Genomic DNA, 15,578 nt, shown 5'->3' on the forward strand with positions numbered 1-15,578 from the left:
GAAGACATTTACCTCATACACATCCATCATCCCGGGGCAAACAACCTAAACGTAACAAGTGACAAAACTTAACTAAGCCAGGCACTGTGAGGAAGCAGAATGGAAGTCAGTCAAAAAGTTCCTGCAGTTATGGTCCTTTAGGAAGCCGGGGTTCTTTTTCATAGTGGACACAGGAGGGATTAGCTACACAGCCTTCTCACTGCAAAGGAAGATCCAAGAAGAGATGCAATCAGAGGGTTGTGGAGGTAAAGCTGTTTCTGACAGCGTGCACAGTAAGTATTAAACGCCAGTGGTCAGAGGTCACCTTTACCCAAGCCTCACGCACAGCCAGGCAACCCAAGGATCAAAGACGAAAAGCACTGCTCTCAAAGCCACTTAGAGTATTTGATGAAACTGTTACCACCTCCCCTCGTTTGAAGCATTTTCCCCCTCTTCTGTTAGTCTATATTTTGCAACTAGTTCCTACCTTTTCTCAGATATAGGTACTATTTACTCTGATTCGATGTTTCTGAACATTTTTAACAGAGTCACTCTTTTGGATAGGTATCAACATTTCACTACCTCCTTTAACATTATTTAGAATATCAGTGTAAATGAGATATTGCCTATCTCTATGTTCATATAATGTGTGACAACCAATGCCTCCAGATCTTATCTTTTACCTCTATCCTCAGTGGTGTCTAGAAGAATGCTGATTGTAAAATGTAAACTCAGTAAACACTAGTGACTGAGAAGAGTATTTCTTAATGGAAAAAACACAAACTGCTTTCCCCTGTTCTCACCTCACAACGACCAACACAGAAGACTTCTGTGACCAGGTGTGGGGGATTTTCCTCCTACACACACCAAGCCAACAGTTCTGCAGTAGACACCAGCTGGGTCTCCTCCACTTCACCTACAACCTGTCAGACAGCGTCAGATCCCACAGGTTGAGGGCTCTGGCCCCAGGACTGCCACCACTTCTGCTGCCAGTCACAAGCCCCAGGTTGCTTTACCTGCGCTTCTGACCAACCGGCTACAAATCAGGGTTCCCACGACCTCCCTCCTTGATTCTGATTAATTTACCAGAGTGGCTCACAGAAATCAGGAAAACACGTTCACTGGTTCATTATAAAGGATATCACAAAGGATACAGATGAAGAGATGGGTAGGGCAGGGCATAGGGGAAAGGGCACGGACCTTCCATGCCCTCCCCGGGTGTGTCACCCTCCAGGGACCTCCACGTGTTCAGCTATCCGGAAGCTTTCTGAATCTTGTCCTTCTGGGTTTTTACGGAGGCGTCATTACACAGGCACAATTGATTAAATCATTGGCCACTGGCAATCAAGTGAACCTTCAGCTTCAACCTGAGGTTGGGGGATGGGGCTGAAAGCCCCGGCCCTCTAATCCTGCCTTGGTCTTTTTGGTAACCAGGCTCCATCCTAAAGCTACACAGGGCTAGCACCCCCCGACCCCCGTCTTCTCATCAGGATGCAAAAAGACATTTATCACTCTGAAGATTTCAAAGATTTTAGGAGTTGCATGCTAGGAAATAGGGAGAAAAACCAAACATCACAGCATTGCATTGAGAGAGAGAGGAGACAGAGACAGAGAGAGTCCAAAGAACTCTGGTTCCACAACATTGAACTACTATAAATAAAGCAAAAACCCCCAGTGAAGGAGAAGCTCTGTCTTTAGGGATATTGTGACATTCTGAGTCTCAGGGGGGACAGCTGCAGAGATGCCATTAGGGAGGCCAACTAGAGGCCCAGGTGCTAGGCTTGGGGAACTCAGCTTTTAGGAATTAAAGTGGAAGAGAAGCAAAAGGACCACACAAAGCTGAAATGGCTATATGACAATCTTATTTAGTATTGAATTTCCTAGTACAGAAAATCTGAATGACACAAAACCTGCAATACCTAAAGAACACTTAAAAATGGAAAGCTATTAGGTGGCTGGCTATTGTAGGGGGAAAAAAAGTTTAGGAATGGCCTGGAAATTCCAAAGCTGCCCCATTGTGTGTTAGGCATTTCAGAAAACCAAAGGTTGACATCTTCAGAAAATGACTGTCAAAAAACTAATAATATTGAGAGAGGGAAGAAAGAAAAAGTAGTTTATGTGAGTTAGCAATGGCCTTCCGGGCCATTATTTTGAGAGTATGTGGTGTAATTTCTGTGTTGCAGAATCAGCAGCTCACCCCAAGCAATTTAATACGGTTAAGTTGGGTGCTGTTTCTATGAAACTGGAGACTTTTTTCTGAAGTTCCTGATGAAGCAAAGAAAAAACAAGAGCATCTCTTTGTGATGAAGCTAAACAGAAGACTTATCATCCAAATGGACACTTGAGTGAAAGGGGACAGTATTAGTAATTGCCCTGCGACAACAGGCATCAACTGGCTCAATCCCTGGCATAACATGAGGTAGGGCCACCCTACCAAGTACCATCAGGACCAAAGAACTGATGAGCTTCTCACTTCCTAAGGCCAACCATGTACCATGCACCATGGTGCAAAGTCCAGGTGGGCTGTAGGCACAGAGGGGCCTAGGGTGCAAGGAGGAAGCTGGGGGTTGGGGTGACTGGAGAGGAACAAACATGGAGAATAGATGTGGCCTAAAGCTAAAGTTCATAACATGGCACACCTGGTCCTCCATGGGTGGGTTCCAGAATCTCCAATTTACCTTGCCTCTTTCCTAATCTGAAATCTATCTTCTGACCAAGGCAGATGTCAGCTTGTTGCCTTTGGCCCACCTGGGTTCTCTCTCTGACTGGGGCCTTCACACAGATGGTTTCCTCAGCCCCGTTTGCCTGCTTGACTCCCATCCGCCCCCAGCATCACCCCCAGGGAATCCTTCACTCTGTACTAGACCCCACTTCACCCCGTATCTCCCCTCTTGTGGCTCTTCCCATTTGTATTTTATGTGTTTAATCCCCGTCTTTGCCTAATTTGTTCAATGCTCTTTTCCCATTCATGCCTGGTATAGAGTTGGTTCTCAACAAATATTTATTGATTGAATAAATTACACATAAAAGTGAAACAAGCAATTTGTTTTCTGTTTTTGTTTTTTTTTTTTGCTGACAACTAAGTTTCCAAGGAAAATTTTAGGTAATAAAACTGGCTAATTATAAGCTGAAAAAATTTAAAAGACAAGAAGGAGGCTCTTTACTAAATATTTTTCTAAATGAACCTCTCTTTTCAAGTACAGTTATAATACGAGCAACCCTGAGCCACTCACGGGAAGAGGCTGAGACCTTTGTGGAGGCCTCAGTCAATGTGACATTGGCCTCTAGTGGATAAAATTGAGAATACAGCAGTTCCAAGTAAAAGCTGTGCTGTGGCATTAGTCGTAACTGAAGGATATGAAAATCCCAGTTTCCTTTGTTTTCCACTTCTACCACATAATAAACTGACTTTTCCTACCATTATGGGGAGAACCTATTGTCACATTTTTGCCTAAATAAATAACTTTAAAAATAGTTATATGTTTAGCATTCTGAGCACTGTTGTCGAGAAACATTTATTCACATCAATGCTTCTATGAGAGCCAGAGAGTGAGATTTTACACCAAGCTTGTGCAGGAGTCAATTTTCCTACCTTGATTCTTTTTTCCTAAATAATCTTTTCCAGCCTCCTGGTATTTTTATGGGGATTGCAGGGTTGTAGGCTATCAGAAACTCATGAGATGGAAGTGCGTTTTCTTTTTAAAATATTTATTTTTTAAGAGACAAAGGTCCTGCTATGTTGCCTAGGCTGGAGTGCAGCGACTACGCACAGACACAACCCACTACTGATTAGCACAGGTGTTTTGATCCGCTCGTTTCAGACCTGGGCTGGTTCACCTCTCCTTATGTAACCTGGTGGTCCCCCAATTCTTGGAGGTCACCATATTGATGCTGAACTTAATGTGGACACCCAGTTGGCATAGTACACTACAGCCCAGAACTCCTAGGCTCAAGTGATCGACCTGCCTCAGCCTCCCAAGTAGCTAGGACTACAGTCCCCAGCCACAGCGCCTGGCAGAGGTGCATTTTAAACCACCTGCTAGTCAAAGGGTAAATGTGTCTACGTGACAAGGAGAGAAAAGCTGAGAGCAAAGAAGGGATACATTTAAGTAAGGAGAGGGTGCAAATTTGAGGTGTGACAATATGAACTATTTTTGCCTTGCAAACAAATCAGATGATGATGTTTACTGTTATTATTTATTAGCACACAACCTGACATCTCGAGATCCTGGAATGTGCAGTGTTTACACTCAGTTCTGGTGAGACGCTTTTAGCTGCTCTGGTTTCATTTAACAGCTTGTCACCACTTTTTAATCTCCAGGTTTTAAGGACACTACTGCCCACTCACCTAACTCAAGTGCTTATAAACATCCTTAAATATCTCTCACTCTTTATCTGTATGCAGGTTGCACAGAAAAGAAAATCTTTGGGACCAAAATAATTGGCTCAGAAAAAAGCGAGCTGAGAGAGGGAAAGAGGTCAAACAGAACAAAGCAGGGGCGGCCTTCTGCGCATTCTTGCCGGGCAGAGGGGCAGCAAGGACCGCCCAGAGGCAGCGCACTCCTCCTGAGGACGGCCTCAGCAGTGAGGCCAGCAGGGGACGAAGCTGAATTCTCTGGATCAGACCCATTCAATCGAAAACGCACACAGCCACGCGCCCAGGTCAAACCAATGATTCCTGGATGCCAGCCAGCCCCACGGTTCTGTTCTCTGGCAGCAACTTTTTGGGCACGTTCCTAAACACTGCTTCCCCCTAACCCCTGGACTTCATACACACGTGTCAAACTGATGGCAACCACGCTCACGCTGCAATTAGGTGGAACGGTACCAGCTGGCACCAACACGTGTGTGAGGAAACGGACGTGGCAGGCATATGTTTCACAAGCCTATGACCTCACGCACTACCTCTCTCTTTCATCATCTGTTGCGTTTCTGCCAGCACTCAGTGCCAGGAACTCTACCCCGCCACCAACTTCCATGGAGAACCGAGGCCCGGTCATACAAGGAGGCGCCCCGGTGGCAGCAGGCACTGACCATGCACTTCCAGGGAACCCTCCACGAAGGAAGGGTTCGGCTTCGGCCACCGCCCGGCCCTGTTGCCCTGGACTCTTCAAGATACCCACCATTTCCTTGAACGCACTTTCCAGGGCCCCGACGACCAGGCACTCGTGCGCAATCTTCTTCTCGGTGAAGAAGCGCGTGGGCGGGGCGCTGGGGGAGCCGGGGGCGCCGACCCCTCCGCGCAGGGAGGCGGCGCGGGTCAGAGTCCGGCTGTTGGCGGGCGTGTGCTCGGGCTCCTCCCCCAGGCAGGCGGGCGGCAGCACGGCCGAGTTCTTCAGGATCTCCACGATGTCCTGCAGCTGCTCGGTGACGTGGTGCTGCAGCAGGCGCGACGCCACCACGGCGGCCCCGGACCCCGCGTGACCGTCAAACAGCGACCAGTAGTGGCAGGAAACGCCCTCGTTTTCCTGGTGGGAGAGGGCGACAGGGAGGGGTGAGAATGGCTGTGGCCTCTGCCGCAGGGTCTGCGAACAGTGGGGTCACAACATGGCAAAAATACCAGGGAAGGGTCCCTGGATCGGTCACTATGGTCACCACCACCCAAGGGATGAGGCTGTCCCTGCCTCTCCGTCTAGGGAAGGAGCCCGAATTATCCCATACTGAGTCACTACTTGGAGGGCAAGATCTACTTTAATTTGAGGCTTAGGCATCCGCGGTAAAACTCCATACAAACAGTCCGGCTTGAACATCCAACTCCTCACCTCCTATTTCAACCCCAAAGTAGGACTGACCTGGAGGCCTGAAGAAAGTTGGGCCCTTTTGTAGGTTCTCCGAGGGGAAATACGTAGGCCCATTTCCCGGCCCCCTCCCACCCTTAGGGCCCCTACCCTCTCAGATAATTGTCCTAGCTCCCTTGGTCTACATCCTGAATTTTTAGAATATGTTTTTCCTCCTAGACACCCAGTCTAGTCCAGGCCTCACAAGGTGCAGCTATAATAATTATGTCCTTTTCATGTTTTCTACTTCACCCATTCTCCAAGATTGCTAATCATCGAGAAAATGCATCTTTCTGTCCCCTCTTCCTGCCTTGCAGCTATGTGCAGCCCGGGTTCCCTCACCTGTTACGGATTTAGTATCTGCCGGTGCATTTCTAGACTACTTCAAGATGAGCACTTTTAAAACCATGTTTGAACTGCACGTGCCTAAGATCTTAGCCAAGGAGAAAAGAAACTCAATTATGATATAACTGATAGGATATCTTACATCATAGACAGAAATTGACTCAAAATGGATAAAAGACTTAAACGTAAGACTTGAAATTATAAAACTTCTAGGAGAAAACATAGGGAAAAAACTCCTTGATATTGATTTTGGCAATGGTTTTTTTTAGACATGACACTAAAAGCATATTCACAAAAGCAAAAATAAACAAGTGGGACTACATTTCACTAAAAAGCTTCTGCACAGCAAAGGAAACAATCAAAAAGGCAGCTTATGGAATGGAAGAAAACATCTGCAGACCATGTATCTTATAAGGGGTTAATTTTCAAAATATATAAGGAATTGCATTGCAAAAAAAAAAAGAAAAATCCCAGCAAATAAGCTGATTAAAAAATAGGCAAAGGACTTGAAGAAATATTTCTCCAAAGAGGACATGTAAGTGGCCAAGAGGTACATGAAAAGATGCTCAACATCAATACCTTTTGTAATAATACTCTTGGTGAACTGAGAATAAGAGGAACCTTCCCCAGTCAGGTAAAGGGCATTTATGGCAAACCTACAACTAACATCATACTTCATGGTGAAATACGGAATGCTTTCCCATAAAATCTGGCAAAATGCAAAACTATGTGCCCTCGCCACTTCTATTCAGCATTGTACTGGAGGTCCTAAATAGGCAAGAAAAAGAAAAGGTCTTGGAGTTTGCTTGGAGTTTGTCATTCTTGATCTGGGGGTTTATAGTTATTTCATCAAGTTTAGAAATTTTTAGCCATTATTTCTTCAAACAAATTTTTTTGTAACCCTCTCTGTCCTCTCCTTGGAAGAATCTAATTGCACATATACTAGTCCCTAGAAGTTGTCCCACAGCTCACTGAGAATGGTCTCATTTTTAAAATATTTCGTTTGGGTTAATTTCTATTGGATTAAAACTCACCGTTTTCTTAAACTTTTTCTTTTTTGATTAAAAATGGCCAAAGGATCTGAATAGACATTTCTCAAAAGAAGACCTGTGAGTGGCCAACAGGTATATGAAAAAGTGCTCAACATCACAGGAAAATGGAAATCAAAACCACAATGGGATATCACCTGATACCTATTAAGGTGGCTATTATGAAAAAGACAAGAGACTAGTGTTGGCAAGAAGGTGGAGAAAAGGGAACCTTTGTGTACTCTTGGTGAGAATGTAAATTAGTACAGCCATTATGGAAAACAGTATGGAGGTTCCTCAAAAAATTAAAAATGGAACTACAATATGATCCAGTGATCCCACTGCTGGGCACATATCCAAAGGAAGTCAGTTTCTTGAAGAGGTATCTGCATCCCCATGTTCGTTGCAGCACTCACGATAGCCAAGACATGTTAACAATCTTAGCATCCACTGACAGATGAATGCTATGTGGTGTATTATATATATACACAATAAAATATTATTCACCCATAAAAAGGAAATCCTGTCATTTGTGACAACATAGATGAATCCGGGGGACATCATACTAAGTGAAATAAGGCAGGCACAGAAAGACAAATACTGCATGATCTCACTTATGTGGAATTTCAAAAAGTTAAACTCACTGAAGCAGAGAGCAGAACGGGGGTTGCCAGGGACTACGGGTGGAGGAAATGGGAGACGGTGGTCAAAGGGTACACGCTTTGAGTAACAGTAAGTCCTGGGGTTCTGTCGGTCAGCCCGGTGACTGTAGTTAATAATTCTGTATTGTACACTTGAAATGATCTAACAGTAGAGTTTAAGTGTCCTCACGGCACAGACACAAAAACTGGTAACTTAATTAACTTGACTGTGTTGATCATTTCACAATGTGCACGTGTATCAAATCATGTACACCTTAAATACATATAACTTTTGTCAATTATACCTCAGTAAAGCTGGAGAAAAATAAAACATTACCTTTGGAAAAAATTATAATATATTAGGTAGAATATGAAATACTAAGATTAAATAAATATTTGGGATCTTTATTTTCAGAAAGCTAATGGACAAACAGGTAAGGTGCACATAACATCCACTTCTGACTACTAAGTTTATCTACTCCATGGCAATAAATATTAAAGGCTTTTTTTTTATTAGCTGAAGCCATTAAAGTTCTTTTGGCTCCTCTTAGAATGATGCTGAAAGATACTGTGTAGTTATGGTACCATGTGCTATTATTCTGTTTGTGCTCTTTGAAACTTTATTTTCATTCGATTCTGTGCTAGGTGCTGAGAGATAAAATAGTCTTTTTTTTTTTTTTTTAAGTCAACAAATACTTAGTGAGCACTTTCTATGCGATAAGCACTATAGTAGGCAGTAGGGATAAAAGGTTAGCTGAAAGAGATATCACACATGGCCTGATCTTAGTAATCTGGAGGCAGAGGAAGCTAGGCACTGATTAAATGATCACACAAATAAATCGATTATCACAGTCTGGCCAAGGAGAGGACAAGGAGAGATTCTCGGGGCTGCAAGGCCAGCTTACAGAGGGGCACATTGGAGAAGGCTTCCCAAGGATGTGAGGACCACACTGAGGGATGCATGGAAGTTCATGAGATAAGGAGAGGAGGGGAGAGAATGCCAAGCAATAGCAATGGCAGGTGCAAAGGCCCTGTGGTAGGAAGATGCATGATGAGATTTAACCATGGCCACGTGGCTGAATGGGAGAGAGAGGCTGGAGAGGAAGGTAATGGTTAGACCACTCAGTCCTAGCAGGACACACGAAGGATCTTGGCTTTAGCCTACGAGTAACAAAAAGCCATTGATTGAGGTGGAGTGACAACATTGATTTATGTTTTTAAAAGATCACTCAAGCTATGCTGTGAGGATCAGGAGGGAAGTAAGAGTGAAAAGTGAGGATGCTAGGTAGGAGGGAAATCCTACCCTAAAAAAACATTCAATCACATTCAGGCAGTAAGATATACATATGAACAACTAAAAGCACCATAAAACAGACATACAAGCAATCAGATTTCTATTTCATAGGAAAGTGAAGGGAACAATGACTTAAGGATTAAAAGATGTGGATCCTAGTCCCACCTTCAACACCAATCAGCTGAGGGGCGGATGAACAAGGCGAGGGAGGCAGTAAAGGGGTTAGACTCGAGCTGGGTCACATACTAGTTGGACGTCCCTCTTGCTTAACGTTTCTGTGCCATGGTTTTTTGAAATCCCTTGGACAAGATAAAACCAAGTCCGACATGAGATTTCAATCTTCAATGTATTCCTGTGCCGGGGGGATATAAAGTGAGTGATACACTATTTGGGGAAATACAACCACAACGTGGGGCCTCACTACATGCTTAGAGTTCAGCTCAGCTGTTAAAGTACAAGACACCCTAAAGTCAGAGAAACATCCAGCTCCAGGTCTAGGAAACCCTTCCTAGCATTTAACAAACCTTATTTAGCAGGCAATGTTCTAAAGCTTCACAAATATGAACTCATTTAATCCTTACTTCAGTCCTGTGAGTAACCACCCTATGACGTGTGTTATTATCTCCATTTTATAGAGGAAGAAAATGAGGGACAGAGTGTCACTGCTCTAGGTCACCACCTACTAAGTGATGTAGCTGGCACCAGGGTCCATGCTGTCAGCCATTAACCTCTGTGCTACAGTGAACCCCCGACCCCAATTCTGCCCATCCCAGAGTGAAAGCTTGCCTTAATTTACACCTGGCACCAAAATCCGTTTCTCCACTCTGCAACCTCAGTCGCAACCAGCATGATTTTTTTCCTAAAACACAAAGTTTGGTGATATTTCTTTTAGTGGCCTAACAGCCTGCTCTGTGGCCTGGCTCCTGTTTGTGAGCCTCCAGCTTGCAAGCTCTGACCTCATCTCTGAGGCTCCCCCCACGTTCTGGCCCTTACTTACATCCCACCCACACCAAACTGCAGAACCTGCAGCTCACCACAGACCACCAACCAGCTCCACCTCCTTTGTGTAGCTCCCACCTGCCTGTGAGTACTCAGCTTACATGTCACCTCCTGCTGGGAGTCCCTGCTGCACTCGGAGCACCGCAGGGACAGTGGCCTTGAGGGCTAGGTAAGGTTGGGTGAGACTGCAGAGTTTGGCAAGGCAGACTGAGGAGCCTCAGCTTACTGCCTTGGGGTACTAGCGCAACGCGATGCCTCTGCACCCAAGTGCCCTGAAAGCTGCTTTGCAAGAAGGAAGCACTGAGAAGGCTCCCAAAGACAAGAGATGTCTCAAAGAACAATATGAGGATGGAGAGAAATGTATGGTGGTTGAAATGTGGCTGAGATATTACAGAGAATAAACATCTATTTTCAAAAGTGGCATCATCAAAGAGGATGTGCTAGAAGCTTACTTTAGAAAGGATACAGGATTCTCCCTTCTCTCCCACCTTCCTCTCTCCTCAAAGTGATGCCATCAACCGCTGTAAGGTAAGCAGGGGAGTTTGATGAATGAAATCAGACCTGAGAATCTTGAGGAATGAACGTCTCCTCAATGTCATCGAGGGCCTTTCATCAGAGTCAGGGATCTAAGCCAGGAATAAGGCAGCCGGGGCAACGCAACTGTGAACCTGAGAGGCCGGAAGGACCACAAGTGGTATGAAAACGGTGCTTTTAAAGAGTCTCAAATCTGCTATTTCACTGCAAATACACTCACACTGCTTCACTGCTTAGAACTTTCAATGACTCTACACTGCCCTTAAGATAGTGTTGTTCTCCTGTATGCTGACATGGCCTACAGGCCCTGCATGATCTAATCGCCCCTCACTCTGCAGAGCATCTCTTGCTGCTCCTTGCGAGTGGTCCTGAACTTCTCTCATTTCCTCCCTTCTAACTCGTAGTGACCTCCAGAACTATGACCGTCCTGTTTTTCTCCTGCCTGGAACACTGATCCCTAACCTTCTCCGTGGAGAACTATTTATCCTTCAGTTTTCGATGAAGCATGACCTCCCCCATCAAGCTGCCAGGACCACTTCAGCCCCCGTCTGTCCCCTACAGCAGTGTTTATCCCACTGCTGTGGCATCGCCTGTGCTAGTCTGTTTCAGCCCCACTCACAGAGACTCACGAGTGTCTCATTCTCTCTGGCATTCGGGGGGAGTGCCTCGTACAGAATTGATGCTCAATAAATATTTGTTAAATATGCAAAGAAAGGGAGAAAACGGGTTTTTAAATTCTGTTTTTATTTTAGTTTTTTTTTTATTAGAGAACTTGTTAAAATGCATTGTTTTTAGTTTTCAAAGCAATATAGCAGCTTGGGAAATAAGAATTTCATTTAAGACACTTCACATTGGTAAAACAAACAGAACGTAACAAACTTAACCTACTCCAGATTGAAGCTGACTCGGTCTGATTTTATTTATCCAGGACTGTGTCCTCTCAGCTCTCTGAAGCTGGGTGTGCCATGCAAATAAGCAGCCTGGATCTAGGGCCCTGGGAATCTCAGAGGGGCTCCAAGGAAACCAAAGGGACATTGCCACCTCTGACAGTACTTGATTTGCTGAGCCCTGCGTGGCCCTGCGTGGCCAGTATGAAACACTAACACGCACATGCGTGTGCTGCCTCTTCATTCTCTTCTAAGATAAGGCACCATCCACCCCTCATGCCGTTAGTCACTGAAGAAGGAGGAACACCTCCTCAGTTTGGTATTAGCTCTGAGAATGAGATTTTGAGTTTATATGGTAAATAAACAGGTTTCAGGTTTTACATTATCTAATAGTCCAAGGCAATTTTGGTTATTTTAAGTGTTGGGTAATTACGCATTTTCAAATGAGTTAAAACAAATCCTATCTATCACGGTATGTCTTAACATACAAAGACCATAGGCTTTAGATCAAGACAAACCTGGGCTCTGGAATTTACTATGATGCGATCTTGGGCAAGTTTCTTAACTTCTCTAAACCTCCATTTCCTTATTTAAAGACAGGTAAAGGACAAAGTGACCCTGGGGCACAGACAGCAAGGATTCATTCATCTGATGCATGTCTCAGAGACTCCTTCCCACGTGCCAGGCTGCACGCTGGGCAGTGAGGGTACGTACAGCAAGGAGTGAGAACGCCATGGTTCCCAAGCTCTTGACACTAACGTTCTAGAGCACGACCAGGTGACTCAGGTGTGATGAATGTTAGGGAGAGAAGGTGCATGGTGTCACAGGAGAGGATAATACGTACTAGAGGTGCAGATAACCATGGAGAGGGGAAGGGTGTGACTACGGAGGGAAAGCGTGCAGCAGTTATTTGTAGTGATGAAACCACCCGGGATCCTGATTGTGGCAGCGAGTATACATATTTATGCATGCGTTAAAATTCATCAAACTGTTTACCAAAAGAAAAAAGTTAATTGTACTGTATAATCTAAAAAAATAATAAGCAAATTGTGTAGCGCCATGTCCAGTACCTTGGCGAAACAAAGACAGTAGAAGTAACGCCATCACTCACACTGTTAAATCTCCTGGGGGGACGCTGAGCAGGCCGGGAGACCAGGCTGCACACGCGCGCTCCTCGCTTTCCACTCTGCCAACCGGGGTGCTCCCTTCGCTGCCCTGTGTAACTCTGGCGCCTATTCAAGTTACTTCCCCCATAGGAAGTCTCAGTTCAAAGGACATCTATTGAGCACCTACTGTATTTAATCCCTCTAACACCACCATAAAAAGGGTATTACCCCATTTTTACCAATAGTGAAACTGGGGCACGGAGAGTTTAAGTAACTCTATTGGTATGTGGCAGAGGTAGGCATTGAACCCCTCACACTCCAAGTTAAGGGATCTTCCCAATTTCCCAGTATCACACACTTTGTGTAACGAATCTCCCTGGCTTCTGTTACTCCGTGGAAGTTAGCACTTCAGTGTTGCTTGCATTATTTTAATGTGTTTGCTGCTGACTAGTAATCACGCATATGTCCTGAGCCATCAACTGATTGCTAAAACTTTTTGGCAGTGGCCTTGAATCACTTGCTGATCTGACAGTATCAGAAAATGTCGGTGGGGTGCCAGCACAGCCTGCAAAGTTCTACACGTGAAAAATCAGACCCTGCGAACTTAGAGTAATAAGCTTTTGAAAAAGTGAACTTTAAAATTACTAATATTATATTCCAACAAGTGTCTACCCTTGTTTTTGCTCCAGATGAACACGAGTTAGATGTGTACTCCACTTTAAGAAAAACAGTATCAAGTCCTTTCCTGACTTACCATATAATTCAATTTGGCAGAAATCAGTTATGACTCACAAAAAATAACTTTGAAACAGTTTTCCAGTGGCACTCCAAATTATTTCATCTACCAAAAAAAAAAAATCAGTCTTATATGTAATTTACAACACACACGGCTACCCACCTCTTTTCAGGAAAACATCTGCAGCTTGATCAGGGAAGATTCCAGAAGGTGACAAATCGGGAGTTTTAAAATTCACAGTTTCTCTTTTAGGCTTTCTTTAAAGTAGGCCCAATGTTACATCCTCTTCTCTCAAAAGTTCTAGAAACTGCTTTTTAATAATATTGTTCATTTTCTTCTTCCCTTTTTCACAAACATCTGAACGTAATGAATTCTAGCTGGGAAAGGCAATTTGGGCCTTTCAACAAATACAATATGGCTCCAAACAGAAATTTATCCACTAACCAAGGAGGTGAAATAATTTCAGGTATAAGCAGTTGATGTTCACTTAGCTTCAGGTATAATTATAGCACAGCCATCCAGGGATGTCAAAAATCACCAGCTTAAAGTTTGGCCACATCAGGTGGCTACTGAGACAGGAGCCACGTCACGTGCACCTTACCTCTGGAGAAGCCACAGTCAAAAAAGCCAGGGTGAGCCATCTGGGAGGCTAGGAGGTACCCACCACCCTTATGATGCGTTACAGATAAGGGGAGGTTCTAGACATAACCTCAGGCATTTCCCGGGAGCCCGACAGAAATACTGAGATGTAAGGCAGGAAACGCGCAGAAAACCATGGAGTGGGTTTTGAACTTGCAGCAGCTTAAAGAATTGAAGGCTCCGCATTCTTTTGCTCGCTGCACAGAAATCCAGAGGTGTGCAAACCTCTTCATCCCTCTTCCCCCGAGATGAGTGCTCTCCACACGGAGCACTCAAATCTGAGGGGAGTTAAAAACGATCAGTCGGCGTGTAAGAGAAACATTAGAAGTCCTTTCATATTTTTCACTTAAAAATGAAGAAATTCAACTTTACTAGCATTTCTCGCGCAGGCTGACACTGGCACCCTCATGTGGTCAGTAAGTCAGAGGTCCCTTCGTGCACACGGGGTGTTGTTGCTCTCCCACGTGAGTTAGCTGTAGTATATTGCAACCCACGGCAAGCACGTGTGCACTCGCCTGGCCTTATGGATTATGTTACTAAGTTTTCAAGTAAATTATCCCTCACAGAGTGGACAACAGGTTTTAAAAAAAATCCTGCGAAGAAAATACTGATAGAAAACATGAGCAAGTAAGAACATATTGAGAGCTGGTACTTTATATTCCCAGTAATGACAGTCTAGTCATATCTGACAGTAATCACTATCATACTAGCCAAAAGAACCTGAAATGCTCCAGGAGACAGCTGAAATATGGAATTACACTCGCTATATTGTTAATGATGAATTGTGCCTTGAGATATTAGCTAATGATGGCATGAAGTCTTTGCCGTTAGCAAGATGATAAATGAGTTACCGTGTGAAAAACACTTAGAACAATGTCTGGCATACAATAAACAGTGTATAGCTGTTAGCTATTATTATTTTAAAATACTGATGTTTCATCTTTATTGCCTTTAAATTATTAAACAATTTTAATATATTTCTATAATTAAAAAATAATTATATACTATATGGGTATGCAGGAGTGTGGTTATATATCAATAAATGAACAGACACATTGGGGGCACATTCTAAAAAATTGTTTTTAACTGAAGTTTGGAGATGGTTACTCTAGAAATAGTTGTCCTAAGGGAAAGAGTGGTATCCTCCTGGGGGCCTTTGCAAGTACTCAGCTCATTTAATATTCATCCTCCCCCTTCCCTACCCTAACTGTTCAGGTATTTATATGAGCTGAGGAGGGGCCCTATCAGCAGCATGAAAGGCAAATCACAAATGCAGACATCCCACTTTAAGTAAAATCCCACGGTTGACTTTAAAAATGCCCAGGATGAGCACAGAACGCACTCGCCGCGCTCCTTCCCCACCGCCAAAGAAAAGGGATTAATCATTTCCCACTGGGAAAACAGGGTGGCCGTATTCTGATTCCTCACTCTGTGCTACTACTCTGATTCCTCACTCTGTGCTACTACCTGGTTTGCTTTTCGTAAAGTTTCTGGCTACTTTTCAAGGTGTCACGGTGAGGATGATAACACGGAGTCCAGAGTGTCTGTTTTAGGCATTCCCTGCACAGTGCTTTCCAACTCCAGTTTTTCGTTTGATCCTCATAGCAACAGTG

The 15,578-nt window shown here is 44.2% G+C and overlaps 1 protein-coding gene across 1 annotated transcript in view; it reads right to left on the reverse strand.

Moving 5' to 3' along the window:
• Window positions 1-15,578, reverse strand: part of PPM1H (protein phosphatase, Mg2+/Mn2+ dependent, 1H) — a 242,350-nt gene that overhangs the window by 118,945 nt on the left and 107,827 nt on the right. The window contains exon 3 of the mRNA XM_012661560.1: window positions 5,103-5,447. Coding sequence (XP_012517014.1) covers window positions 5,103-5,447 — 345 coding nt within the window. The remainder of the gene's footprint in view (window positions 1-5,102; window positions 5,448-15,578) is intronic.

The sequence above is a fragment of the Propithecus coquereli genome, unplaced genomic scaffold (assembly GCF_000956105.1).
Source record: "Propithecus coquereli isolate 6110/MARCELLA unplaced genomic scaffold, Pcoq_1.0 Scaffold72, whole genome shotgun sequence".
Taxonomy (NCBI): Eukaryota; Metazoa; Chordata; class Mammalia; order Primates; family Indriidae; genus Propithecus; species Propithecus coquereli.